This window comes from Anopheles merus, chromosome 3L (genome assembly GCF_017562075.2).
Source record: "Anopheles merus strain MAF chromosome 3L, AmerM5.1, whole genome shotgun sequence".
In the NCBI taxonomy this organism is placed as follows: Eukaryota; Metazoa; Arthropoda; class Insecta; order Diptera; family Culicidae; genus Anopheles; species Anopheles merus.
In genome coordinates, this window is record NC_054085.1 from 35989375 (window position 1) to 36016601 (window position 27227).

General features: G+C 51.4%; 6 protein-coding genes across 6 annotated transcripts; 3 read left to right on the forward strand and 3 right to left on the reverse strand.

Moving 5' to 3' along the window:
• LOC121599921 (mucin-2-like) lies at positions 1-26565 on the forward strand. The gene is made up of 9 exons (XM_041928072.1): positions 1-184; positions 252-1430; positions 5119-5421; positions 8099-8460; positions 10911-12526; positions 13356-13375; positions 13449-14144; positions 16194-18326; positions 22077-26565. Exons 1-9 carry the CDS (start codon positions 178-180, stop codon positions 26222-26224), a joined length of 10464 nt encoding a protein of 3487 aa, XP_041784006.1. The 5' UTR covers positions 1-177; the 3' UTR covers positions 26225-26565.
• On the reverse strand, positions 2199-4016 carry LOC121599710 (adhesive plaque matrix protein-like). Its single transcript, XM_041927735.1, has 2 exons — positions 3905-4016; positions 2199-3842 (listed from the first exon to the last, which is right to left on the reverse strand). The coding sequence occupies exons 1-2, from the start codon at positions 3909-3911 to the stop codon at positions 2320-2322; spliced, it is 1530 nt and encodes a 509-aa protein (XP_041783669.1). The 5' UTR covers positions 3912-4016; the 3' UTR covers positions 2199-2319.
• Positions 4928-5661, forward strand: LOC121599716 (peritrophin-1-like). Its single transcript, XM_041927742.1, has 2 exons — positions 4928-5038; positions 5119-5661. Exons 1-2 carry the CDS (start codon positions 5032-5034, stop codon positions 5484-5486), a joined length of 375 nt encoding a protein of 124 aa, XP_041783676.1. The 5' UTR covers positions 4928-5031; the 3' UTR covers positions 5487-5661.
• On the forward strand, positions 7911-8632 carry LOC121599715 (peritrophin-1-like). The gene is made up of 2 exons (XM_041927741.1): positions 7911-8021; positions 8099-8632. Exons 1-2 carry the CDS (start codon positions 8015-8017, stop codon positions 8506-8508), a joined length of 417 nt encoding a protein of 138 aa, XP_041783675.1. The 5' UTR covers positions 7911-8014; the 3' UTR covers positions 8509-8632.
• Positions 9530-10520, reverse strand: LOC121599714 (peritrophin-1-like). Its single transcript, XM_041927740.1, has 2 exons — positions 10316-10520; positions 9530-10240 (listed from the first exon to the last, which is right to left on the reverse strand). The coding sequence occupies exons 1-2, from the start codon at positions 10320-10322 to the stop codon at positions 9639-9641; spliced, it is 609 nt and encodes a 202-aa protein (XP_041783674.1). The 5' UTR covers positions 10323-10520; the 3' UTR covers positions 9530-9638.
• LOC121599711 lies at positions 18894-20228 on the reverse strand. Its single transcript, XM_041927736.1, has 2 exons — positions 19655-20228; positions 18894-19572 (listed from the first exon to the last, which is right to left on the reverse strand). Exons 1-2 carry the CDS (start codon positions 20201-20203, stop codon positions 18946-18948), a joined length of 1176 nt encoding a protein of 391 aa, XP_041783670.1. The 5' UTR covers positions 20204-20228; the 3' UTR covers positions 18894-18945.
• Positions 26566-27227: the final 662 nt, after the last annotated feature.

Consider the following 27227-nt stretch of genomic DNA (forward strand, 5'->3'; position numbering starts at 1 on the left):
CCATCCTCAACGATGGTCTCGAAGGTCTCGAAGGTGCTATAAATACGAAAGACAGTGAACGGTGAGGCACCATTCAGGCACGGTTTACGCTGGTCGGTGATAGGTTGCTTTAATTTTCGATCCACGGAGCACTGTAATCAAACAACGCACACACGGAGGTGGACAGTTTCTTTCACCATGAACGGTAAGACGAGTAGGCTTAGGCCTGTGTGGCTAGTGTGCCTTCAGTGATTAACCAGCCTTTTGTGCAGTGTTTCAGCCATTGCTGACGATCGCAGTGCTGCTGCTGGTGTGTGGCATTGCGCTGCCTGCCCACGCCGATACGTTCAAGTACGAAGATGGCATTCCGGATGGGCGCTGCCCGCAGTACGACAACCCGATGAGCCCGGTCCATCTCGCCATCCCGACCGATTGTACCAAGTTCCAGAAGTGCTTCAACGGGCGTGCCTTCACGATCAGCTGCCCGCCCGGCCAAGAGTACGGTGTGCAGCTGCAGCGCTGTGACTATCCCATCTTTGCCCGCTGCCAGCAGGGTTACGTGAAGCCACAGCCGGCCGGCTTTAGCTACGATGCGGGACAGGTCGACACACGGTGCCCGCGGTTCGATGATCCAATGAATCCGACTCACCTGGCGCACGCCACGGACTGTAGACGGTTCTTCAAGTGTTTCGATGGCCGCGCATTCGAGCTGGAGTGTCCAATTGGGCAGGAGTGGGGCATTCGGCTGAACCGTTGCGATTATCCGTCCCTTGCACGGTGCTCTCTGGGTCGGCAAGCGGAAAAGCCAGCCACTGAGGGTGTCAAGCAGAAGGTTGTGGAGAAAACCGAACAACAACCAGAGCAGACCAACGAAGAGTCATCCGTCGGCTTTGCTAAGCCAGTGCGAGCTGGCTTCAACTATGATTCGGGCGTAAACGATGTGCGCTGTCCCAAGTTTGACGATCCCTACCGCCCGATCCATCTGTCCCATCCGACCGACTGTCGCAAGTTCATGAAGTGCTTCGATGGGCGCGCCTACACGATCGACTGTCCGGTGGGGCAAGAGTTTGGGATGCGCATTAACCGCTGCGACTATCCTCAGTTTGCCCAGTGTTCGGTGCAGAAGAAGAGCCGCAAAAGCTTGGGCAAGGCGGCTGCCAGCGATGATTACTACTACGACGATGACTACTATCTGGACGACATTCCGCTCGATTCGGCCGAATGGACGCCGGAGCAGCGCGAGATGATTGAGGGCATTAAGGATGGACGCTGCCCGCAGACGGACGATCCGGCCGAACCGATCCACTTCATCCATCCGCGGGATTGTGGCAAGTTCTACAAGTGCTACGATGGGCGCGCCTATCTGATCCTGTGCCCGGCCGGGCAGCACTGGAGCGTGCGGTACGATCGGTGCGACTACCCGAAGGTGGCCAAGTGTACGATTCGCGGTAGCTAGGATGGTGGCGGTGGCGTTCCGGATGAAGGGAGGTTAGAAGTAGAGTTATGGAAGTATTTATTTGTTCGATAGACACACACACACAACACACATAGAAACATTCGAGGCGCGTGAACAGATGCGTTGACAATAAATGGTACCTACAAAAAAGTGAGCTAATGAAATGGTTTGTATCGAAAATTGATTGTTCAATGAACGTTCGAACGTATTGAAGGACAACGAACCTTTTCCGGTAAAGATCTATATAATATAATGATTCTTCTCTGAAGTCTGAATACCCAAAAAATAATCGAAAGCAGTTACTACTTCACGGCTGATTCAGTAACTTACCCAACAGATGCCGCTACTTCAAAAAGCTAACAAAGAGCCTATCCTTGGTTGCTAGGTACAGTTGATTCCTTTTAGTTGACGCTACACACATGGCAACGTCAAGTTTCTTCTTGTTCTTCATATACGTCGCACACATCAATAATAGTCGATGATCAAGTCCTAAATTCCTTGGTTTAGTAGTCTATGGAATAACTTAGTCCTTCGAATTGGGGGGTATCGATCCAAACGGGACTTAAACTCAAAACGGGCCCCTGTTCTTAGGTTGTACGCCTTGACAACTGTACCACGAAACTGGTTAGACTGGACGATCTTAATACTGATACAGTATAATTAGTCCAATCATAGTAACAGGTTCAATTCTTATCATCATTTTGTTTAGGACTTTCGCATCCCCTCGCTTTGATTGTAGTAAAAACACAACAGTACTCTTATTATGCTTGTTCGATTTTATTTTAGTAAGCTATCAAAAAGAAAACAAAAACGGTTTGCTCATAACTTTTCCTTTTTTTCCACAGAAGCAGAAGCATTCGCCATTTATTGTACTCTCACTGTTTCTAAATCGAACATCTGGCACGTGCCGGATAGTCGCACCGGTTGTTCTTCGCGTCGAACTCCAACCCAGGCGGGCAGCTCATCTCGTACGCGATACCGTTGAAACACTTCTGGAACTTGACGCAACTGGTCTCGCTCGGGAAGTGAACCGGCTTGGCCGGATCGTCATTGCGCGGACAGCGCGCATCCATGCGAGTGATCGGTTTCTCGTACTTTACCACCTCCTCACTATCGTCATCATCGGCATCCTCGTAGTACGATGGCCGCTGCACCGGTGGTTTCGGTTTCGGTGGCGCGAGCGGTTTGTACTGCATTTCCCACGGTGCCGACGGGACGGTTACGATCGGTTGTTCCGGTTGACGCTCAATCGGACGGCTTGGCCGCGGGGCAACTGGTCTTGACGGTTGAGCGGGCTGGCGATTTGGCTGAGGAGCACGGTCCACGGGGGCTGGTCGTTTCGGCTGTTCACGCGGGTAGGTTGGCTGTACGGCCAGATTGGATTGCGCACGTACATCCGGCTCGACTTGCATGGGGGCTTGCCGGTCTTGCGTGGACATTTGGTACGGATACCACTCCTGTGGTTGGTACGGATAGTAGTCTGGTTTGGGACCCTGTTCCTGCTGTGGTTTGCTCACACGTGTAGGTTCGGATTGAGGCTTAACCGACGGGACGGCAGGTTTTCTATAGACCGGTACTTGCATCTCATACACCGGCTCGGGCATATATTGGAAAGACTGTTGGCCATAGTATTGGGTTGGATAGCTAGGTTCGCCATAGGACGGCACTGGTCGGTACAGCTCTGGCCGTGGTGGATATGAGTTGTAAGCTTGCTGGCCCTGGTACGATGGCTCGTATCCCGCTTGTGGATTTCCATAAGTTTGTGGCATTTCTTGCACCTTCGGTGGGGATGGTTCCGGCTGTTCTTCCGGTTTGGGCTGGTACGATTGCTGCTCTTCCTGTCCAGCTTGAGGCTGAGCGGCTTCCGGCTTCGGTTCCATCTGCCACGTTTGCTGCCCATTAAACGCAGGATATTCAAACTCAGGCTTTAGTTGGAACTGGTTCCACGCATCCACCACCGTTGGTTCCGACGGTTTGGGCAGTTCGACGAGCTTTTCTTGCTCGGGTAACCACGAAGCTTGTGGCTCACCTGCCGCACCTTGTCCGTAGTACATTTCCTGATGCTCGTACGGCCAGTTGGGCTGGAAACTCTCAACCATTGGACGTTCCTCGCGCATCTTCTGCTCAATATTTGACTGTTCCTGAGGCCGCTGAGGCAGACCCTCGAAGCCATCCGAACCCGTTGCGGTGCGTGATGGATAGTAGGGTTCGGGAATCATCCAGGACTGTTCATTTGCCGCTTGTACCGCCTGACCGGTACGCGCTTGCTCCTGGGCAAAGGACACCGACTGGGGTCTGCCCTTGTCCGCCACCCATAGTGGGCGCTCCAGATACGTTGCTTCCAGGATGGTACAGAGACCGAGTATCACCGCTAAGGTGACCGGTGTACCTACAGACATAGTGACACCTACGAAAGAGGAGAATCACACATGTAGTAAACCGTATGGGAGTATCTCAGCACCTATTTACCTCGCATTGTCGTCGTTTTCGTAATGCGCCGCTAGCGTACTGTCGCTTTTTTGTTGCTTTCACTGGGAAATCATTTACATTTTATAACCTTATGCCCGCAGACGCGCTCACACGGGCGGCACCGCGACACACGCTTCCGGTTATCTTATCGAGGCGCGACCCTGTGCATCGTTTTTAGGGTGAAAATTTTGAACCACACTTCCCAGAAGCGTATGGTAATGGACGTTTCAGGTCATGGGTAATGTGAAAGTTCTGTAACCCTCGTTTATCGCAGGACGAATCGGAAAGTGCGTAAAAAGTAGCCGAAACTACCGTTTGCTACCGGAACTGCTCGTCCAAAATTGAGACCTCGATGGTCAAGGTGCCGCACTTTCACCACGATGCAAAGAGGGATAGTGTCAGGTGATCGTCCATCGCAGGTAGGTTGGCCAAGTTCTTACTGGTAATTGCGATCGGAGAACGGTATTGAAGTGAGGATTTAGTATGACAAGAAGTTATGACAGCATCAGGAGGTAAGAGTAAAGCGTATGTCCCTAGATTAAGTGAATATCACGCTATATTAATAACAGTAATACATACAACTCTCTCTCTCTCTCTCTCTCTCTCTCTCTCTCTATCTCTCTCTCTCTCTCTCTCTCTCTCTCTCACTCTTTTACGATCTCCATCTATGTAGAGTATTTTGAATAAAATGAAAAGTGCAAAACATCAAAATATCAATAAAATGTTTCATTTCCTGATGCTCTAATGGCAATCTAATAAACATTAATCAACGCTAGCATCAATTAGCCTGTTATGCAATCTCAAGGCTCGATTGCTCGATGCCCACCTTTACATATGCTTATTTATCGAGCAGCTGCTCCGGTACCGTAGTTCTGTACCGCGAACTTACAACTGTAAGTAATCGAAACCGAGAAATCTTTCCCTTGCGATAAAGAACGAGCCGACAAGATGCGTGGAACAGCGAAATACATTCTAACTAATAAGTTTGCGCGCGGCCAACTTGCGTTATGTAAAGCTCGCTACGCAAAAGATCGTATAAATAGACACCGGGCGTCTGTACTGGTTCACCATTCGAGTTCCACCAGTTTCGATCAACGTTCAGCGGAAGAAGCAAACGAATCATAAAAATGAAAGGTAACATTTTACGGGCAGAGTTTGGTGTGTTAGAATGGTCTCTCGAGGTTCTAAATGGGTGGTTTTCCATTCTTTCTCAGCCATCATTGCACTGTGCCTGATTGCTTGTGTGTCGGCCCAGTACGACTACAACAGCTACTACCAGGTGGGCATCCCGCAAGACTACAACCAGCAGTACAACCAGCAGTACAACCAGCAGTACAACCCGCAGTACAACAATGGCCAGTACAACAACAACCAAGCCCCGACCAAGGCCATCCCGGATGCGCGCTGCCCCCGTACGGACGATCCGATGCGCCCGGTCCATCTGCCGTACGCCGGCCACTGCGACAAGTTCCTGAAGTGTACCGGCGGTCTGGGCTTCGTCATGGACTGCCCGGCCGGTCTGGAGTTCAGCGCACGCATGAACCGTTGCGACTATCCGGCCGTGGCTCAGTGCCGTGTCTAGATGTGTTCGCCCACCCCGATCACACAGCGATCGAGCGAGAACGACAAAAGGGAAAAACGACAGTAAAACAAACAGAAAAGCACAAACGAGTAACGAGTTATGGCAACATCGCAAGACTAGCCGGTGGTATTAGCTTACTTGTAATCAATAAAACACCTTCGTAATGCCAATTGAATTCTCTGGTCGCTGATTATTTGCATCGAATTTGATGGTTGAAGTGACAAACTGAAGGTAAAAGTAGAGATATTCGTTCCTTCCAGGGGAGCTTAATGCTGTGGGAGAAATTAGGCCTTTGAAGGCAGCATTCCAGTGAGAACTGATAGCATGTTTTGTAAGAAGTGCGGCTTAAGAACAAGCTCGTCATGGGTTTTATGATCTTTGTCGATCGTGACAGAGGATAGCGGTGAGGACCGATCGTAAACATAGCTTGGCTGTTGTACAGTGCAATGGAGCATAGTTGGAGGAACTCGGTTCATTCGAGCTTAGAACTTTATGGTCTCTTGTCTTATGGACAAAACAACGACTCGACGTCAGCAACACTGGACTGACTTCTTCAATATTCAAATCAAAATCACACTTTCTTAGATCCGTGTGCCTTCTTTCTAAGTTCAATTGGAATAATTTGAGCACTCGCGTCCATCTGCATGATTGTTCTGGCCTTATATAGCATATCTGATCCTCGTGATACTCCCAGATGCCTATTATTTAATCTTTCAAATCTTTTGAGCATTTGAACACACAAAAAGCTCATCAGTGTCTTTTTTGCACATGCTTTCGTCTATCAATTTCTAGCCCCAAGTAGAGTGCATCTAATAGTTTATATCATTTGCACATGATGAGCTCTTTTCAACTGTTTTTGGCTCGAGGGACGCAATGCCCATTGAAGTCAAATCTTGCAATGCTTTTGGTAATGCTATCTACCTTAATGTTTGGACAAGAGACCTAGCCTCCACAGGGTCTAACACGTTACCCATCCACCTGTCAGTGCCTTTGTTTGTCTACATCATTATCCTGGACATTCTGAGCATCCCCCCAGGTTAGAGCAAACTAACCCCAAAGGAACCTGGTCTGGTGGTACAGTCGTCAACTCGTACGACTTAACAACATGCCCGTCATGGGTTCAAGCCCCGAATACACCGTGCCCCCATAGGTAGGACTGACTATCCTACTATGGGGGGTAATCCATAAGTCAGAAAGCCAACAGTGGTACAGGCAGGCCTTGACCGACGACCGTTGTTGTGCCAGTGAAGAAGAAGAACCACAAAGGAAAGTAGTCATGATAAAGAAAGATTTCGCTAGAGAAAAACTAACCAAAGCTGTCCCAAACGCTTCCTAATATCTGCATTCTGTATGTATTCTAACTACCTTCTTGTTCTTCATGGGAATTAAAAACGAAGAGATCATGTCAGTTTCATCGTATAGTCGTCATCTCGAACAACATACCCGGCATGGGTTGAAGCCCCGACTGGGTCAAGTCCCCCATACGCACGACTGACTATCCTGTTATGGGTACACTTAAAAGTCAAAGATAATCAAGGACATATATGGATAACGCAAGACTAAAGCACGACTAAGGTTCTATTGCAAAATATAATGAAATAGATCATGCCGCTATTGCCCAGGTTTTTGTCATTCTTTCACCTTCTTCGTTTTCATTAGCTCAACAACCGTTGACGATCAAAGTCTGCCAGTACCACTAGTGGGGTTTGGCTTTCAATGATTTATTGATTATCCAAAGCAGGATAGTCAGTCCTACGTATGGAGGCACAGTCCATTCGGGGCTTGAACCCTTCCATGACGAACAAATTGTTAAATCGTGCAAGTTGACGACTGCACCACGAGACCGGCCATGTCATGTCGTTCTTTGTTAATTTTTAAGGAGACTTTAGGCACGATTCACCTTTAATCCAAGATTATGGTGTACCTTACAACTATCGAACTAAATCCGTTACAATATACCATAAGTATAGAATATCCATAGAGGATAACGGATTGGCAGACGAAGGCACGAGACCGTGAATGATTTCGGACACTCCTGAGAGTTGTGATCCGGTTGTAGCGCCGGATAAGTAATAGAAACTTTCATTTACTTCTGCTACTATGAATAAATGAACGAAATCCATTTTTAGTCTGAAATAGACAAATTCCGGCTGAGCATTATTTCAGGCAACACCCGGAACTTTGTAAAGAGGATGGTATGCGTACAACCAGTAAACAGCGAACAAGATGTTCGGAAAGTACCGCGTTGTAATGGTTCGTACGCTTTTGTAGCGTTTTCGTAGAACCGCGCGATAACAACGTACCCGAGAAGATACGATGTCTTCGATAGCGGCGTAAAAAGCGTAGCGTCGATCCTCCCCCCGATGCTGGGCTGGTACCAATTAGTGGAAGCAAACGTATCAATTAGGCAAATTACTTTCAAAGTTTTGTATAAAAGCATCGGGCCGGCCAAGGAGAAGGTATCATTTGGTAGCAAGTCATTTCCAAAGCTGTCCCAAGCGCATCCCTTCAACCAATCAACGGCAACAATGCAGGGTAAGGCGAAGACAGCTGCAGGGTGGCTCAAATAGTTTAAGCCTATCGTTCACACGTGTTCTCGCCCTCTCTTGCAGCTTTCATCGTTCTCGCTGTCATCGTGGCTGGCGTCGCGGCCGCCCCCCAGTACCCGGAAATGTCGTACAACGCGTACAACATGCCGCAGGAGCCCCGCTTCGAGGCGTACAACATGCAGCCACAGTACGACACCCAGTACCAGTACCAGCCCCAGTACCAGGCCCAGCCCCAGAGCGAGCAGCTGACCGCCGACGGTTACAAGATCGTGCCCGGCATCGTTGATGCCCGCTGCCCCCGTGCCGACGACCCGATGAAGCCGGTCCATCTGCCAGTGAACGGAAACTGTGGCAAGTTCATGAAGTGCTTCGGTGGCCGCGCCTACGAGATGGACTGCCCGGCCGGGCTCGAGTTCGGCTCGAAGGTGAACCGTTGCGACTATCCCGCCCTGGCCCAGTGCTCGCGCTTCTAAGTCCCTCTGCTGGCTAGCGGACAACACATAATTGTGTGCAAAGTCCTTAGTGCGTGACTGTGGATGCTACCACCGGAAGGATCCGGACATTGGTTGAATAAAGTATCTGGTTTTTGCTCTGAAATCTTTTGCTGGATTTTGTTTTCTTTACTTGGTTTAAATCGGTGCAAGCTTCAATAGTGAAAGACGCGCTCCAACGAATGATACAGGACAACCAAAACATTAGGTATGATTCGGTGCTACAGAAAGAGATCTTCTCCTTATATTCTTATTTATAATTTGCTACTAGAAAGATCAGCAAAACTGAAAACAATTTTATTTATACTTTACATCGTCGAAGTACCCAAGCCATCGAAAGAAGAAAGTAGAGAAGAAGAGAAGAAGACAATAATGTTGATAAGTACTACCTCATGTCCACGCGGTATTGGCGGTCCCGTGATACAGTCGTCAATTCTAAATAGGCCCGTTATGGGTTCAAGCCTAGAATGGACCGTCCCCCGTAGCAAGGACTTGACTATCCAACTGCATGGTACTCAATAAGTCTTGAAAGCCTATAAAGGCTCACATTTCCACTAAGAACGTGACGCCAAATAGAAGAAGAAGAAAAACACGAAGAAGATGAAGAAGCATAACTTGCATAGACACCCCCGATTCCCAAGTACTAAAACTATAATCTATTTGCTAACTACTATAGCCGGTCTTGTGGCACAGTCGTCAGCTCGTACATGCCATGCCCGTCATGGGTTCAAGCCCCATACGGACCATGCCGCCGCCATACGTAGGACTGACTATCCTGCTATGGGGGGTAATCCAAAAGTCACTGCAAGCCAACCCCACAAGTGGTACAGGCTGGCCTTGCCCGACAACGGCCGTTGAGCCAAAGAAGAACAAAAAGAAGAAGCTAACCTACTCAACAACGTCATTACTATACTTATTAGTACCTTTAGAGTTTGTGTCAATGCTGATAGTTACCTATTTTCTTCCAAAACCATTATCGTCAGCTCGTTCCGGCAATAAGGCATCGAATTTTCCAACCTTTAGTCGGCATAACACTTGCCACACAGCAAGTGATCTTTATTCACAGATAATACTGACCTAGCCGGACGATTGGCACAAAAAGCTAACAAACCTCACAGCCGGCTGCACCGGGCCAATGCCGGGTACTCGCAACGGCCATTCTTCGCATCGAACTCCAACCCAGCCGGACAGTCCATCTCGTAGGCACGGCCGCCGAAGCACTTCATGAACTTGCCACAGTTACCGGTGCGCGGCAGATGGATCGGTTTCATCGGATCGTCCGTCCGGGGGCAGCGCGCATCCACGACACTGACGGCCGGTTTGTACTGTGGCACTGGCTGAGGCGGCGAGTCAACGCGCGGCTCCTCCTGCTGATCGTTCCACGATGGGCGGTTTAGGGCGAGCTGCTCCAGCGGCATCTCGAACCCATAGTTGGCCTGCTTCATCGGTATACGTCCCTCGATCGAGCAGCGCACAAGATAATCGTAATCGCAGCTGCTCTGTTCCACATCGTACTCTAACCCGTCCGGGCAGCGCATCTCGTAGGCCATGCCGGACGAGCACACCAGAAAACGGTTGCAATCGGTTGGATGTGTCAGGTGGACCGTACGTTCCGGATCGTCCACACGGGGACAGCGTGGGTCGCGGGTGGCCAAAACCTTCGCCTCAAGCACGGTGGCCAGCGCCAGTGGGACCAGAATTGCTACAAACATACCTGCATGGAAGAGAAGAGCTTTCCGGTTAAACACCACACTCATCACTCACCTAACGCTTTAAGTCGGGACTTTACCTCGCATTTTGGTTGTGTTGCAGTTCGCACTGTGTTCAAACTAAAATGGAATGCAATCACAGCAGGCAGAATGGATGCTTTATATAGCGACGGTGCTGAAGGTTACGTTCTAGCGCGTTTGCCAAAGTGCTACATGCCATTCTTAATCGTTTGACGTTCGTTCACGGTGCGTTGTTTGTTAAAGTTAAAACTGGTGTACCAATTAACGATACATTACATGTTTGCGGTTGTTCGTTTTTGTTGAATGATGCGTGAGAGTGCTACCAAACAGTACCGCTGTTTTCTTTATGGACCACCGACTAAGGCCCACTGTCTCGGGTGAGAGCTATTCCGGGTGCCTGTGGCGAACGACGCCCTATCTTATCGCCTCTTCCTGTCGTCTAAAGTACACAATCGTCGAACTCGAAAACATCGATCGCAAAACAAGAAAATCGAATTCGCTCAATAACCAGGCCATACTCGTGACGGTGATAGCGGCAGGCTGAATGCTCCCGTAAGCCACGAACCCTCCCCCAAAATGAGATTGAGGATCTGTTCCAGCAATATCCTCCCATAAACTTACTATATCAGTAGCTTAGCAGATTAGATAGTGTAGTCTGCAAACTTCCAACCATGCAGCCGGCAGTCAAACACACCCGAACAGTTCTGTTCCGGGTCGCGTGTTGTTCGGTTAGAATCGCTCTCCACGACTTCTGGTACGATGTCGGTACGTCTAAAGATTATCGCCTTGCTTCTGGTTGGCATTCTCGATTGCCTCGCCGGCCAAACGGTAGTTTGTGATGGTGTTGCGGACCAAGCTTTTCCTCACGAAAGCGACTGCACCCTGTACTACATCTGCTCGAATGGCAACAAGTATCTGCTGTCGTGCTTTAACGGAGAACACTTTTCACCAGTAACGCTGCGCTGCGAGTCACCGGAAGTGGCACAATGTGATCCTAACGTTTCCACGTTGCAACCCAATCCAACCGGCCCAACCGGTCCAACAGTGCCAACCACACCGACCCTAACGTCACCCACCAGTTTGACGGTTGTGCCTACGGAAAGTACCACAACTGATTGGACAGGACCATCGCTACCCACTGTTCCAGAAGTTACTGTTACTGAGTCCACGTCCGAGCAGGAGACGACAACCAGCACGATATCAATCGAGCCTACCATTACCGTTCCCACGGTTGGAACAGCCGCACCACCAACGGTACCAACTGCAGCGCCTACTACTGCCACTCCTTCCATCAGCACGACGGAAGAGGCTACCCCCGCTCCGGAAACTCCTGATCCGGAAACGCCTACTCCTACTCCGGAACCACCTACCCCTACTCCGGAAACACCTACTCCAGAAACACCTACTCCGGAAACACCTACTCCTGCTCCGGAAACGCCTACTCCTGCTCCGGAAACTCCTGATCCGGAAACGCCTACTCCTACTCCGGAACCACCTACTCCTGCTCCAGAAACACCTACTCCGGAAACACCTGATCCGGAAACACCTGATCCGGAAACGCCTACTCCTGCTCCGGAAACTCCTGATCCGGAAACGCCTACTCCTACTCCGGAACCACCTACTCCTGCTCCGGAAACACCTACTCCGGAAACACCTGATCCGGAAACACCTGATCCGGAAACGCCTACTCCTGCTCCGGAAACTCCTGATCCGGAAACGCCTACTCCTACTCCGGAACCACCTACTCCTGCTCCGGAAACACCTACTCCGGAAACACCTGATCCGGAAACGCCTACTCCTGCTCCGGAAACTCCTGATCCGGAAACGCCTACTCCTACTCCGGAACCACCTACTCCTGCTCCGGAAACACCTACTCCGGAAACACCTACTCCGGAAACGCCTACTCCTGCTCCGGAAACTCCTGATCCGGAAACACCTACTCCTACTCCGGAACTACCTACTCCTGCTCCGGAAACACCTACTCCGGAACCACCTACTCCTGCTCCGGAAACGCCTACTCCTGCTCCGGAAACTCCTGATCCGGAAACGCCTACTCCTACTCCGGAACCACCTACTCCTGCTCCGGAAACACCTACTCCGGAACCACCTACTCCGGAACCACCTACTCCAGAAACACCTACTCCGGAAACGCCAGCTCCGGAAACGCCTGATCCGGAACCACCTACTCCTGCTCCAGAAACGCCAACTGCTGCTCCGATAACGCCTGAACCGGAAACGCCTTCTCCTGAATCGGAAGAGTCTAATGAACAGTAACATGATCCAGCTATATTTATGATTTTGTAAAACCAGTTAAAGTTTTGTAGTTTGAATAAATAAAAAAAATTAAAAGTGCGAATAGCTATATAGAAAACGCCTGCTAGGTATGCAATGCGTTGAAATGGATTACTTGGATACAATAGTTCATTTATAACATTCATTCCGTTGCTATCTAATATGCATACACATGACCTTTTGTCTGATTGAATTCTCGAATCCTATTAGAAGATGGTGGCAAAATTCAGTATGATTCATCCGGAGTTCACCGGTAGTGGCATGGGATGCGAAGCAAGTGCCACGACACGCCAACGTAGCCAAGCGTATAGCAAGTGTATGCATGCATACCTTCAGGCGCCATTGCTCGCATTCATTGTCCCAAATCATTGATCGCAATCACAAAAATATGCGAGTTGTAACTACAGAATTGATCGCGTAACGGCTAAAAATAATGATTATTATGGCGCTGCTCGAAGATAATTTCCTCGCTCTAGATTACATCACACTAAAGTCTGAGAAAATATACGTATTATCATAGCTTACACCCTTCTTGAACAGCACGGTCGAGCTGCAGGTTCATGATGGTCGCCTCAGTATCGCGGTAGACGTGCCTTTAATCTGCACATCAGACGCGCACTGTTGCTGTCGGAAAACACTTTCGGCAGCGATATATATGGACGTATATCTTATCGCCAGAAACAGTGGATTACGCAGACGGAAGCCAGCATAGCGTTCGATTGTGCGGTTAAAAGGCTATAAAAGATGAGCTACCATTGCCACGGCTTCCAGTTATTCGGTTTACGTTGATCGTGCGCGATTTGCCAGAAACGGTGCTCTGTCCTTGTGTAAAAGTTACTGTGTGTGTGTGTGCGTGTGTAGTTACAAAAATGTGGAAGTGTGTCATTGTGGCATTCCTAGCAACGCTCGCGGGTGTGAGCGCCCAGGAACCAGATTCCCGGTGCCCGCTGGTAGATAATCCGCCCTTTCATCTGCCGCACGAAACCGATTGTGGCCTGTTCTACACCTGCTCCTATGGCAAAAAATACCTGAAATCGTGCCCCGTGAACCAACACTTTGGATTCCAACTGCAACGCTGCGACCATCCTTTCTACGCGCAGTGTACCCTTGGATCGGGAACAACGGCTATCCCCACTATCCCGACTACGACCACAGTATCGACGGCATCTCCAACTACTGCTCCAACGCAACCGACGACCACAACACCACCTACCACCGTATCTACTACTACGTCGGCCACTACCACTACGACAACTGCATTCACTACTACTACTACTACTGCAGCGGCCACTACTGTACCGACGGCCCCAACACCAGGGCCTACGGGAGTACCAACTACTGCACCAACTACCGCACCAACTACCGCACCTACGACAGCACCCATCGACACCACTACTACAACGGCAGCCACTACCACCGTATCGCCCACGACCGTGGAAGTTCCCACCGCGCCAACATATACCACCACCGCTACCATACCGACTGCCCCGAGCCCAATTCCGACGGCCCCAACACCTAGTACAACCGTGGTCGGTAGCACGACCGTCGCGGACAGCACGACCGCCGATGCGACAGTACCTACCGTACCGACGGCCGGTCCGTCAGTACCTACCGTCCCCACGGCGGCCCCAGCACCCGTTGCAATGCATCCCCGCGTTCGAGCCCTGCGCACTAGCCATGGAATGGCGTAAGCAAATGCGCAAGTCTTCAGCCGCCATGTTCGCTGCTGCGCCAGACGTTTCACCGATGCCTGCCTACGTAGTCCAATCCATACCCAAACTGTATATCGCTTAAGCTTACACCCATAAAGCAATAAAACCATATTTATAATCTCCGTTAAAACCCGTCCGTCTTCGTGCGCCTGTGTGTCGTGGCGATTATTTAAAGGTGCCAATCAATTCCGTGCCCGTGTGGCGCAGCTCTTATCAGCTAGTCGAGGCTTAGTGTAATGGCCCAATACGAAGGCACCCTTCCTAGCAATAAATCCAACAATAACCACGTCTGGGTGAGAAACTGATCGCGTTAAATCTCTACTTTGTGTAGACTTTTGTTGTTTTTTGGGACACGATCCAAACTCTTTATCGGTGAAAGTGTGTGGAATGGAAGTTTGGGTTTGGGTCCAATTTTTAAGTACCGTTTTCATGGAACATTATCAACTTTTCCGACAAAAATAAGCTATTTCAGTCTGTTTTGATCAAGGTTTGTGATAGATTGCGATCAAACCAGTCTAGACATAAGACACCAGTATCGTACAGGGAAATGCCGGAAGTTGCTTGACCGTCAATCGGGTTCGATAGGCGTATTTCGTTTATGGCCCAAAGGAAGATTTATTACCTTTGCCTGATTTCGTTCCGTATCGCATACGATTGAGCAAAACACTCAACAAAACATCATTCAACTAGAAGGTTGTATCGAATACGCTCCCATAACGGCAAACGTATCATGGCAAAGCTTGCTATCTTCGCTCTGTGTACACTTATTCTCCTTCTGCTGGCGTTTACTGGTTGTGTCGGACAAGAGGAAACCACCACCTTCAAGCCGGGCGATCTACCCTTCGTGGAGGTACTGTACAGGCGTATCCTGCGGCTTCGATGCCCAGAGGGTCAACGATGGTACAACCGGCTGAAACAGTGCATCTTCGTCCCGACGGCACCTACAGCGGCACCTACCGTGTTCGTCAGTCTGTCTTAGCGTGAGGTGCACCCAACCAAATCTGGTGGAAAATAGAAGCACACTTTAAAAATAAACGTAACACCAGAAGCGTGTGTTATCACGTTTTTTTTCTCTCTGTTTGTTTGTTTTGTTGCCTTTGTCACGGTTGACATGTATGAGAAGCCGTCTGATTACTGGTTAGCAGACGGTGGACACACTGTTACCGATCTTATCGATCCTCTCCGCCGGAATGTGGTAAGGTTGCAGCGAGCGAACGAGGAAGATAACGCTCTGTAACACTATCGCTGACCGACTGGCCAGTACTGTAAGGGCAACAGATCCTGCTGAGGCATACGTCACACAAAGGTAGTGTATTTTGGAGCTTTTTTTGCTATTTCGCGTCGCTTCCAGTGGTTGGCAAAGTGGTAGAAAGCTGTGGGTATAAGACATTTGCTACCACAAAATCAGGTGAAAAGAAAAAGACTCATTCTTTCCAGTACCAACATATTCCAGTTGAGAATCGATCTCATCCTGCCTTGTATAAGCCAGTGCGGGTATCCAATAAACCAACAGCAGCTGCTTTATACGCAGGTAATCTGTCAATAATAATCATCCGTTCTTTCCCATAGTCTAACGAACCTTATATCACCTTAATTATTTTGTTACGCTATTAACTTTATCTTCATTTTCGATACATTTAATAAATTCCTTTTTCCTCAACTCCTCAACTTTTCCGATGAGTGACCAAATAATAGCAGCACTTCACACATCCATCGATCAATCGACCAGCGAACCCTGCAGTGTGCGATTCTCCTATTTTGCAAAACGATGATGCCCCCAACACCTCCTCCTCCTCTCGATGTACATGATAGCCCGCACCGCAGGCGAACCAATCAACGGAAGTGGATAGCCGCGTTTCTGCTTCCTGTACATGATACACCAACAACGCGAGATGTGTTGTAGAATCATGCTCGTCAACTTGTCATCTGTCAGCGTGTGCACATGTAACGGACTACCGGGCGCGGGCCGCGGCTACAAAAGCCTGCCACCGACAACAGGGCGCTACTAGTACTGGCCAGCGGATCGAGCCGGAGCCAATCAGCTTCACCATGGTCTGCCCACGTTGGGTTGTGCGTGTGACGACGTGTTTGGTCGTGGTTGCGGCCTGCCTACTTCCAGCCCCCAGTGCCGCTCTCAGTGATCCCTGCTCGCAGAGTACTACGCTAGCGCATCCGACCGACTGTCGCAAGTATCTGGAGTGTGTGGATGACAAGCTCGTGCTGCTGACCTGTGGCTTTCAGTATTACAACGCATCCATCGGTGGGTGTACGAACGAGCTGCCGGCGAGTAGCTGCCGCCAGCGCAAGGAGGACTCGATTGTCTCGCTCGACGAAACATACCTCGGTCGTGCCATCATCGATCCGTGCGCATCGTCCAAGCCAGGCCTCAAGCTGCCGCACCCGGAAAACTGTGGCCTGTTTTACCAATGCACTCAGTACGGCGCGGCCCTGTTCGCTTGTCCGGCGAATCTACTGTTCCACGTGAAAATGAGGGTTTGTGTTTGGCCGCAGCAGGTTGAGTGTGCTCCGGGCGCTGATTTACCGACCGGAACGACCGCCGGGCCGAACACCACGCCCGGACTGGACAATGATGGCAACATTGTTCTGCCCGATGAAATCTGTGAGCCGGGCTGCTTCCTCGATCTGCGGTGCCCGGTAGACTGTGATCCGATCCTGCCACCGAAAGCCTTCCCCCATCCGAGCCGTTGCGATGCGTACTTTACGTGCAACACGTTCGGCTACTCCTGCATCACCGAGTGTCCCGTGGGCATGTGGTTTAGTAACGTTTTCCAACGCTGTGTAACGCCCAACCTGTCCGACTGCACGCCGGTCGTGCCACCCATCTGTAAGGTGCCCGACTGTCGCCCGAACCCGGATTGTCCGGTGCCGGATACGGTTCCTCCGACGAAGCTGCCTCATCCGGAACGGGACGATTGGTACTACATCTGTCGCGATGGTACGTCCTGCCAGATGGCCTGCCCGCCCGGGCTGGTGTGGAGCCCCATCTTCGAAGAGTGCACCTTTGATCCGGACGATACGGAAACTCCAACGCCCGAGCCAACGACCACTACGATCGCTCCCGCTACGACAACTACTACGGCGGCTCCTGTTACTACGACAACAACCACGGTGGCTCCTGTTACTACGACAACTACCACGGCGGCACCAGTTACTACGACAACTACCACGGCGGCTCCAGTCACTACCACCACTACAACGGCAGCCCCTATCACTACCACCACTACAACGGCAGCTCCTGTCACCACGACGACCACCACAGTGGCTCCTGTAACTACCACCACTACCACGGCCGCGCCAATTACCACCACGACCACGCAAATCACCACCACCCCGGAGGTGGATTGCCCGACCTGTCCGCCCTCGAACTGCTACCCGGACAACCGGTGCCCGAAGTGCGAAAAGTGTGACCCAACCTTCTTCCCGCACGACGACTGCGACAAGTTCTACAAGTGCAACTTTGGCCTCATCTGCGAGATGCGGTGCCCGCCCGGGCTGCACTTTAACGCGCGCGAAAACGTGTGTGACTGGCCGGCCCAGGCCGGTTGCGAGTATCCGCCCATCATCGAGGAGCCGCCAGAGAACGCCGCCTGCCATCCGAACCCGCTCTGTCCGCCCGGCAACGGGGTGGAAACGTTCCTGCCCCATCCGGACAACTGCACGCTGTTCTACAAGTGTAGCTGGGGTAACGCCTGCCTGAAGGAGTGCCCGGACGGGCTGCACTGGAGCAAGGCGAAGCAGCGCTGCGAATGGCCCAATCTGGCCGGCTGCGACCCGAACATACTGCCAGACGATCCGAACTGTCCGACCTGCCCGTGCATACCGTGCCGGTCGAAGCGGAACGCTTGCCAACCGTCCGAGCGCTGCCCGCCGGCTGGCAAACGCAGCTTCTCGCTGAGCTTCAGCCACGAGCTGCACTGCAACCAGTTCTACGAGTGCCTGTCCGGCCAGGCCTGCATCCTCGAGTGCCCGAAGGGTCTCGAGTACAGTGGCGGTGAGGCACGCTGTGATGTACCGAGCAAAGCTCAATGTAGCCGTTGGTGGAAATGAGGGTAGGTGAGGGAAGAGCTGGAACCCTGAGCCCCTGTTGTGGCTACCACTTTTCTTAGAATATTATGCTAATCTGAATATCGCAAAATAAAGGATTAAAATCAATAAAGCTAAAGTTACTACTCGTTGGTCTATTACGTATACTCGTTAGTCTCTATTTGAAATCAGTGCATTCAACGCCTAGACGTAGGCAATCTCGTAGTGATGTTGTGCGTGAGCGACATCTAACAGATAATTTCAGTACCAATGCACAACATCCCGTCGTGAGTAACTTTGTTCAGCTCCATTGCAATGATTATTGGCTTAATGGAATGGACACAAGGGAGCACGACATTGATAGTTGCCTGAAACACAATCCAATAGGTTATCCCAAGTCAAACGCCTAAATGTATGCAATTCAATCCCTAACCTTTCTGACATTCCTCAGGGACCTTTGAAGATTTAAAGATATCGAACAACATTTTCAAAGAAAAGAAAAAGTTCGAATGTAAAGGAACATGTTTGTTGCGATAAAGGGCAGTCTACTCGTTCGTTTTGAAAGTCTACTCAAACCACACGCTCTGCATTGAAGATCCTTCTGATGGTGTTTATTTTTCTATTATTCAAAAGGCAAACACTTACAGCGTACAGCCAGCCACGGACGCAAAGTCGCACCAATTGTTTTTCGCATTCCAGTGCTGTCCGGCCGGGCACACCTTCTCGATAGCGACGCGCCCAACGCACACCAGATACTTCCTGCAGTCGGAGTCGTGCGGTAGCTGAGCCGTCAGATCCATGTTGCTGCGTGCCAGACAGCGCGGATGATTGTCGATGATGCGGAAGTTGTACTCCACAATCGGCTGCACTGGTTCAGGTATCTTCGGCTCAGGCACGAAAAGCACCGGCTGATGCTCATGCTGCACCATTTCCATCACCAGGGCAGGAGCGTGCTCGTTCACAGGTACTACCGGAACGGAGTAGGATTCTTCAGCAAGCTCCACAGTCTCCTCGTCCTCCTGTTGCACTTTCTCTTCCTCCAGCAGACTCATATCGACGCCGTGTATGTCCAGCACTAACCGCCCGTCAACGCGTGGCGTCGCGCAGTAGGACGCATCGGCAAACTCACAACGCTGCTGTTGGTGATCGTACAGTAAACCCTTGGGGCAGCGTTGCACGATCGCATCATTGTTGCCCATGCACACCACGTACAGGCCGCAGTCGTTGGCGATGGGGTAAATCTTACCCATCGGCTTATCCCAGCAAACCTATTCACGGGGAGGGAAAAGAAAAAACCACAGCAATGCAATGAATAACGCTCACCGCCTAATCACTTCTTCGCTCGCTTACACTCTGCGGAGGAAGCTGCTCAATTTCAGCTTGTTCTTCCACGGATTCTTCAATGACTGGTGGTGACGTCACGATCGGTAGCCAGTTTGGTAGCGATGGTTTTGTTTCAACCCCGTTCGAATTGCCTTCCACTATCGGTGGCACAACCGGCAGCGGATCACTGGGTATGACGGGCAGTGGCTGTGGTACCGGCAACGGAAGAGGTCGTGGCTCTACCGGGGCAACCGGTAGCGAGGGCTCCTGTGGCACGGGTCGTACGGGTGGTTGAGGCTCAGGAACGAAGGGCACCGTCTCATCAAGCTCACCGTGCGTACAGGCCGCCATATCGAACGAGCAGGCGTGCGCTTCACCACTAAAGTACAGCCCCGGGGGACACGAAAGCACCTGCCCATTGCCGCCCATATCACAGATGACAAACTTGCGACAGTCCTGCAGATGCGGCAGGACCTGCGCCTCCGAACCTAGACTGTATCGCGTACATCGTGGATCAACGCTCACGCCGGTCACTGCCAGCACTGGCAGCAGTAGTGTAAGTACGTTCCTCAACATTCTCCAAACTGAATGTGGTAAGCAGCGCTATTGCTGCATTTTATAGAACCCACTGCTGCTAGAACTAGGGACCGGAATGGACCACGGCCGTACTCGTAATTTCCTCCACCTCCCAGGTGGCTATCAGTGCAGCGATGCTTGCTCGCGCTGCATCTCACTGCCTTTTTCGGCACACCTTATCAGGCGTTATCCTTGTTTTTGCACACCCCGCCGGACCGAAGGGTCCACTTTTTTTTTGGACGACGAAAACATCTTGACCCTGCCTGCCAGACATTGGACGCCAATTAGTCGACCCGGTTGTTGGACATTAATAAGTCACTCCCACCATTTGGTGGAACATTTGTTTGCAAGATAATGTCGGAATGCGTAATTAAGATAGTATCGCGTTCCATCAGATGTTACGTTTTGTTGGTGCGGTCGTACAGATCATACAGGTCCTACAGTATGCAATTGTTGAGTTGTCAACAGGTAGATGACTTGATTTTTAACCGATGCTACGGTCAAACTCAATAAACGGGATTCTTAAACTTTAACGCATTCTTCCTTGTTCCTAGACAGCATAAATGAGCATGCCAGGTTCAGTGTTACGCATCAGGTTCAACTCTGTACGAAACATGTTCTTCCCGGTAGTTACTTCTTATCAAAAAATTGGGATGTCTATGGTGTCGAAAGCAAGTGCTTAGCGCATATCTTCAGGAACTCTGATGTGTGGCATGGTTTTTACGATGGAGCTGGAGAGAATACATTATCGATGGATATTAAACAAAATTTATCAATACCTTAAAAAACATCAGAAAATATCGTTTCTTTTCACCTCTTCTGTCCATAAGTCCTCCATTAAATCATATACTGGACTGCAATTTACATTGTGGTTATATACTAATATACTTCGAGAAACGTTTGGCCGCATTACCATCCATGAATTCCAGATAACTAACAGATAGTATCATTGCTATCAACAAGAATTCTTTCCATCATTCATTCAAACTTTGAAGAAATCACCCCTGCCTTGCCATCCCGTCATATTTTGCCGCACAATTTAGAAAGCATCTCGCACCTGCAAGAGCAACCTCTCCGATATAGGAAGCAATGTGGTAAAACGTTGACGTCATGTACACGTAGAGCGCGTAATGATCAATACATAACACCTTCGGCAACAGGGTCTAACGAAACACGGCGACAATGTTACACAGCGACCGTGCGTCGTCTTCGTCGTCTTCACACGGGCGCTAGACGGACCACACCACCACGCTGCCCCGTAACGATGTTCACCGATAAAAGGCGAACCTTGTCGGTGCCGTGAACATGAACTAGAACTTTCAAAAACCGGTGACAAGTGATAATAATTAAGATAAAGCAACCAATTTGGGGACAGGCGATTTGGTGGCAGGTGCGACAGGGGGGGGGGGGGGGGGAATCGCTATTTTCCACCGTACGGACGCATCGATGACGGGAAGCCGCGGACGAAGTTGGGATCCATTACCAGGGTCACGGCGGTTACGTCCCTTACAAACCCGACAACGGCCGACAAATTCTAAGAGCTTATGCCACAACCTCCGCTAGTTCAATGTTACGTTCTATTAAGCTTTTAAGTACACCTTCACTACTTCCGGACGTGTCGTGGCCTGCCCCCCTTTCCATCAGCTTCCATCCTAAATGCGTCACACCACCATGCAAGGGAAAAAGCGTGAACGAACCGGAAAAAGGTAGCCCTGTAGCTGAATGTTCTACAATTTGGCACAACAGAACTTCAGCATTCGCACCACCGCCTCTAAAACGATCCGCGTGCGACGGGGCGGACACATGAAAGAACAAATCGAGTACCGCGCAGGAGAGGATAGTATAAAAATTCTTGCCACCTTCCACGGTTAAGTCAGTCAGCAGTTCGATCAGCTTGAATTCTCTGGTGCCGTGGCCGCAAGCATCACACCATCGATGAAGCAGCTCTATCTGGCAGTGCTTGCTGCCACACTGCACCTTGTCCAGGGTCAGGGTTCGTGCGTCCCGGGCGTTACCTGCGAAACGTTCAACTGTACCACGGATGCCCGGTGCCCGGCGGTGAACCCGCCGCAAGGTCCGGTCCTGCTGCCCCATCCGAACTGCGCCAAGTTCTACAAGTGCTCCAATGGGCAGGCGTGCGAGTACGACTGTCCGGCAAATTTGCACTTCAACCATGTTGAGCAGGCGTGCGATTGGCCGGAACGGGCGTGCTGCGACATGAACATACCCTGCCTGCCGCAGGATCCCTGCATACCGGGCGTCACCTGTCCACCGACTGGACCGTCCGATCCGCCCACCACTGTAACGCTACCGCCACCAACCGCACCCACACCGGCTCCACCGACCGCACCCACACCAGCCCCACCGACCGCACCAACACCGGTCCCGACGGCTCCAACACCGGCCCCACCAACCGCACCAACACCGGCACCGACGGGCTGCATTCCGGACCCGCTAAGCTGCAACCCGTTCGAGGATCCCAACAATCCAACCTTGCTGCCGCACGAAACCAACTGTGGCCAGTTTTACAAATGCAACCTCGGCGAACGCTGTCTGCTGTCCTGCCCGCTCGGTCAACACTTTTGGCCGGCGGGAGGCGTGTGCGAACGGCCGGAGGTGGCTTGCTGTAATCCGGCACTGTGTAACACGAGCCCCAGCCAGTGTGTGGATGATGTCCGCTGCCCACTAATCGAGGATCCCAACTTCCCGACCACATTCCCGTTCCCGGGCAACTGCTCCCGGTTCTACAAGTGTGATCTAGGGAGGCGCTGCCCAGTGGACTGCTGGCCTGGCACCCATTTCAGCGCCAGTACGGGACGTTGTGAGGCACCGGACGAGGCGTGCTGCGATCCGGCCGTACCCTGCCGCGGAGCTACCGTTCGCAGCTGTGCGCCCGATGCGCGTTGTCCGCTGAACGATAATCCGTTCGATCCGACCGTCCTGAAGCACGCGGACTGTACCCGGTTCTACAAGTGCGATAACGGGCAGGCCTGTGTGTTGGAGTGTCCGCCCGGGCAGCACTTTAGGCAGGATACGCCAACGACGGGAAGCTGCGACTGGCCGGATCTGGCCTGCTGTGATCCCAACATTCCGTGCACGGGACCAAACCCCGGCGTAACGTGCCGTTCCGATAGCCGCTGCCCGTTGTTCGACGACCCGAACAATCCGTTGCTCCTACCGCACACCAGCTCCTGCGCTCGGTTCTACAAGTGTACGAACGGGCTGGCATGCGATCTGCCCTGTCTGCATGGACACTTCAGCCAGGCGTTGCAGCGCTGTGAACGACCCGAGGTCGCCTGCTGCGATCCTGCCGTACCGTGTGAAAACACCACGCCTATGCCTACGCCTGTACCAACGCCTGCTCCAACGCCTGCTCCTACTCCCGCTCCTACACCTGCTCCTACACCAGCTCCTACTCCTGTACCGACTCCAGCTCCAACGCCTGCTCCAACGCCAGCTCCTACTCCAGCTCCCACTCCTACACCCAGTGATCCTTGCATTCCTGGAGTCACTTGTCCTCCAGGAGATGCCGGTAACTGCGTCGTGGATGCGAGATGCCCGGCATGGAATGGACCTACCCCAACGCTCCTACCTCATCCTTCAAACTGCGGCATGTTCTACAAGTGTGACAATGGGCGAGCCTGTGAACACAACTGTCCAGCTGGATTGCACTTCAATCCTCTGATCAGCGTGTGCGACTGGCCGCATCAGGCTTGCTGTGACCCCACGATACCATGCAATCCTCCCTGCATCCCAGGTGTAACGTGCCCGCCTACTGGGCCTACGCCTGCCCCAACTCCTGCTCCAACGCCTGCTCCGACTCCAGCTCCAACGCCAGCTCCAACGCCCGCTCCGACACCAGCTCCAACGCCTGCTCCTACCCCTGCTCCTACCCCTGCTCCTACTCCAGCTCCCACTCCTGCCCCTACTCCAACTCCCAGTGATCCTTGCATTCCTGGTGTGACCTGTCCACCAAGTGATGCTGGTAATTGTATCCTATACAATAGATGCCCACCACGAAATGGAGCTACGCCAACGCTTCTGCCTCATCCTTCAAGCTGCGGAATGTTCTATAAGTGCAACAATGGATTTGCTTGTGAGCAGGACTGTCCAGCTGGATTACACTTCAACCCAAGTCTCAGCGTGTGCGACTGGCCAAGCAGTGCCTGCTGTGACCCGACGATACCCTGTGATCCTCCATGCATACCGGGAGTTACTTGCCCACCAACCGGACCTACCCCTGCACCAACTCCAGCCCCTACTCCAGCTCCTACCCCGGCACCTACCCCAGCACCAACTCCTGCTCCTACTCCTGCTCCAACTCCTGCTCCAACGCCCGCTCCTACTCCCGCTCCTACTCCAGCTCCTACTCCAGCTCCCACTCCAGCTCCTACTCCAACTCCCAGTGATCCTTGCATTCCTGGAGTCACTTGTCCACCGAGCGATGCTGGTAACTGTGTCATGGATGGTAGATGTCCTCCCAGAAATGGAGTCACGCCCAAACTGCTGCCTCACTCAGCCTGCGACATGTTCTACAAGTGTAATAATGGATTCGCCTGTGAGCACGACTGTCCAGCTGGATTACACTTCAACCCAAGTCTCAGCGTGTGCGACTGGCCAAGCAGTGCGTGCTGTGATCCAACGATACCCTGCGATCCTCCATGCATACCCGGAGTTACCTGCCCACCAACCGGTCCAACTCCTGCACCAACTCCAGCCCCTACTCCTGCTCCAACCCCAGCTCCTACCCCAGCACCTACTCCTGCTCCTACTCCTGCTCCAACGCCTGCTCCAACTCCCGCTCCTACTCCTGCACCGACTCCAGCTCCAACGCCAGCTCCAACGCCAGCTCCAACTCCAACTCCCAGTGATCCTTGCATTCCTGGAGTCACTTGTCCACCGAGTGATGCTGGTAACTGCGTCTTGGATGCTAGATGTCCCCCAAGAAATGGAGTCACACCGAAACTTCTGCCTCACACTGCTTGTGACATGTTCTACAAGTGTAACAATGGATTCGCCTGTGAACAAAGTTGTCCCCCCGGACTGCACTTCAATGCCGATCTCAGCGTCTGCGACTGGCCAAGCAGTGCGTGCTGTGACCCGACGATACCCTGCGATCCTCCGTGCATCCCTGGATTGACATGTCCACCTACCGGTCCTACCCCGGCTCCAACTCCCGCTCCTACTCCCGCACCAACTCCTGCACCTACTCCCGCTCCAACTCCAGCACCAACTCCCGCTCCTACTCCAGCTCCTACTCCAGCTCCGACTCCCGCTCCTACTCCAGCTCCTACTCCAGCTCCTACCCCAGCTCCTACTCCAGCTCCCACTCCTACACCCAGTGATCCTTGCATTCCCGGGGTCACTTGCCCACCTAGTGATGCTGGTAACTGCGTCGTGGATTCAAGATGCCCGCCCAGAAATGGAGTCACGCCCAAGCTGCTGCCTCACTCAGCCTGTGACATGTTCTACAAGTGCAACAATGGATTCGCCTGTGAACAGAGTTGTCCTCCCGGACTACACTTCAATGCCGATCTCAGCGTGTGCGACTGGCCAAGCAGTGCGTGCTGTGACCCGACGGTACCCTGCAACCCTCCGTGCATCCCTGGCCTAACATGTCCACCGACCGGACCTACCCCAGCGCCAACCACCGCACAGCCACCTATCACTCTGCCCCCACCGACGTTGCCACCGCCCACTCTTCCTCCACCCACGGTAGGGCCAACACCTTCTGAGCCGTGCGTGCCGGGTGTAACGTGCGAACCGAGCAACTGTCATAACGACATGCGCTGCCCGGCCCAGGACGGCCTAACGCCGACGCTCTTTGCTCATTCGGAATGCCACAAGTTCTACAAGTGCTCCAACCGGAAGGCCTGCGAGCACTCCTGCCCGCCCGGGCTGCACTTTAATGCGCGCGAGTTTGTGTGCGACTGGCCGGAAAGCGCCTGCTGCGATCCGACGATACCCTGCAACCCGCCCTGCATTCCAGGCGTCACGTGCCCCCGATCGGTGCGGCTTTAGTGCCACACTACGGCAATGACACTCACGCTATTGAAACGATATCGAATGTACCCGAATGAATGTTTGAACGTATAGTATTTAACCTCTATCTATATCTTATTCACTTATAAACTAGCCGATAGAAATAACGATTGGCACGGAAAAAGTATTATTTATCTGCATAACTGATAGTTTTCAGTGGCACCTATTGGCACCAACTGTTAACCGATAGTTTAAGCCGGGTGCAGCATCAGCACCGCACCAAAACAGTACTAACCCTAACCATGATTGAATACGAATACTAACCCCCAATATATAATCAACGCAAATAAATATACACAACTAATCTTGCAACTATTAAATGATGGATTGTTTGTTTTTCCTTACCATTCGATGTGTTCCCAAATACCTGTTGAACGGTAGGCTATACATGTAGACAAAACAAGAATTTATTCTTTGGCTCGGTGGCTTTACAAAAAGAGTTAAAAAGGAGCCTTTTTACGGTTCAATCATGCGTGCGTTCGTGTCGTTCATTTCTAGAATGGACCATCCCTCAACAAGGACTGATTATCTGGCTGCATGGTAGCGAATAAGTCTCGAAATCCTGTAAATGCGAGTATGTCCACATAGGAAGTTATGCCAGTTAGAAGAAGGGCTCAGCTATAATGACCAACAATAGACGAAGAGAGGCAGAACATCTCTTCAACGGCATTGGTTGATGAGTTGGGAAAGGTTTGGACCTCACAACAGTAAATAGTCTGCTTCAAGACCAGACACAAAACGAACGATACTGTTTCAAATACAAAAAAAAACTTAATATACGTCTCAATACGTCACTTACAACAGGCCTGGGACCATCGATGGTTTTAATGACTCTGGAAATTCACTTAAAGCTCTGCTCAGCTTCTGATGTTGCTTTTATACTACTCCGTTGCTAGAGCGCAGTTGCTATGAATGCTTTGATCCATAACATATTTTCCAAGAATGTATCCGTCATATCTAGCCTGCCCTATTATTGAAAGTT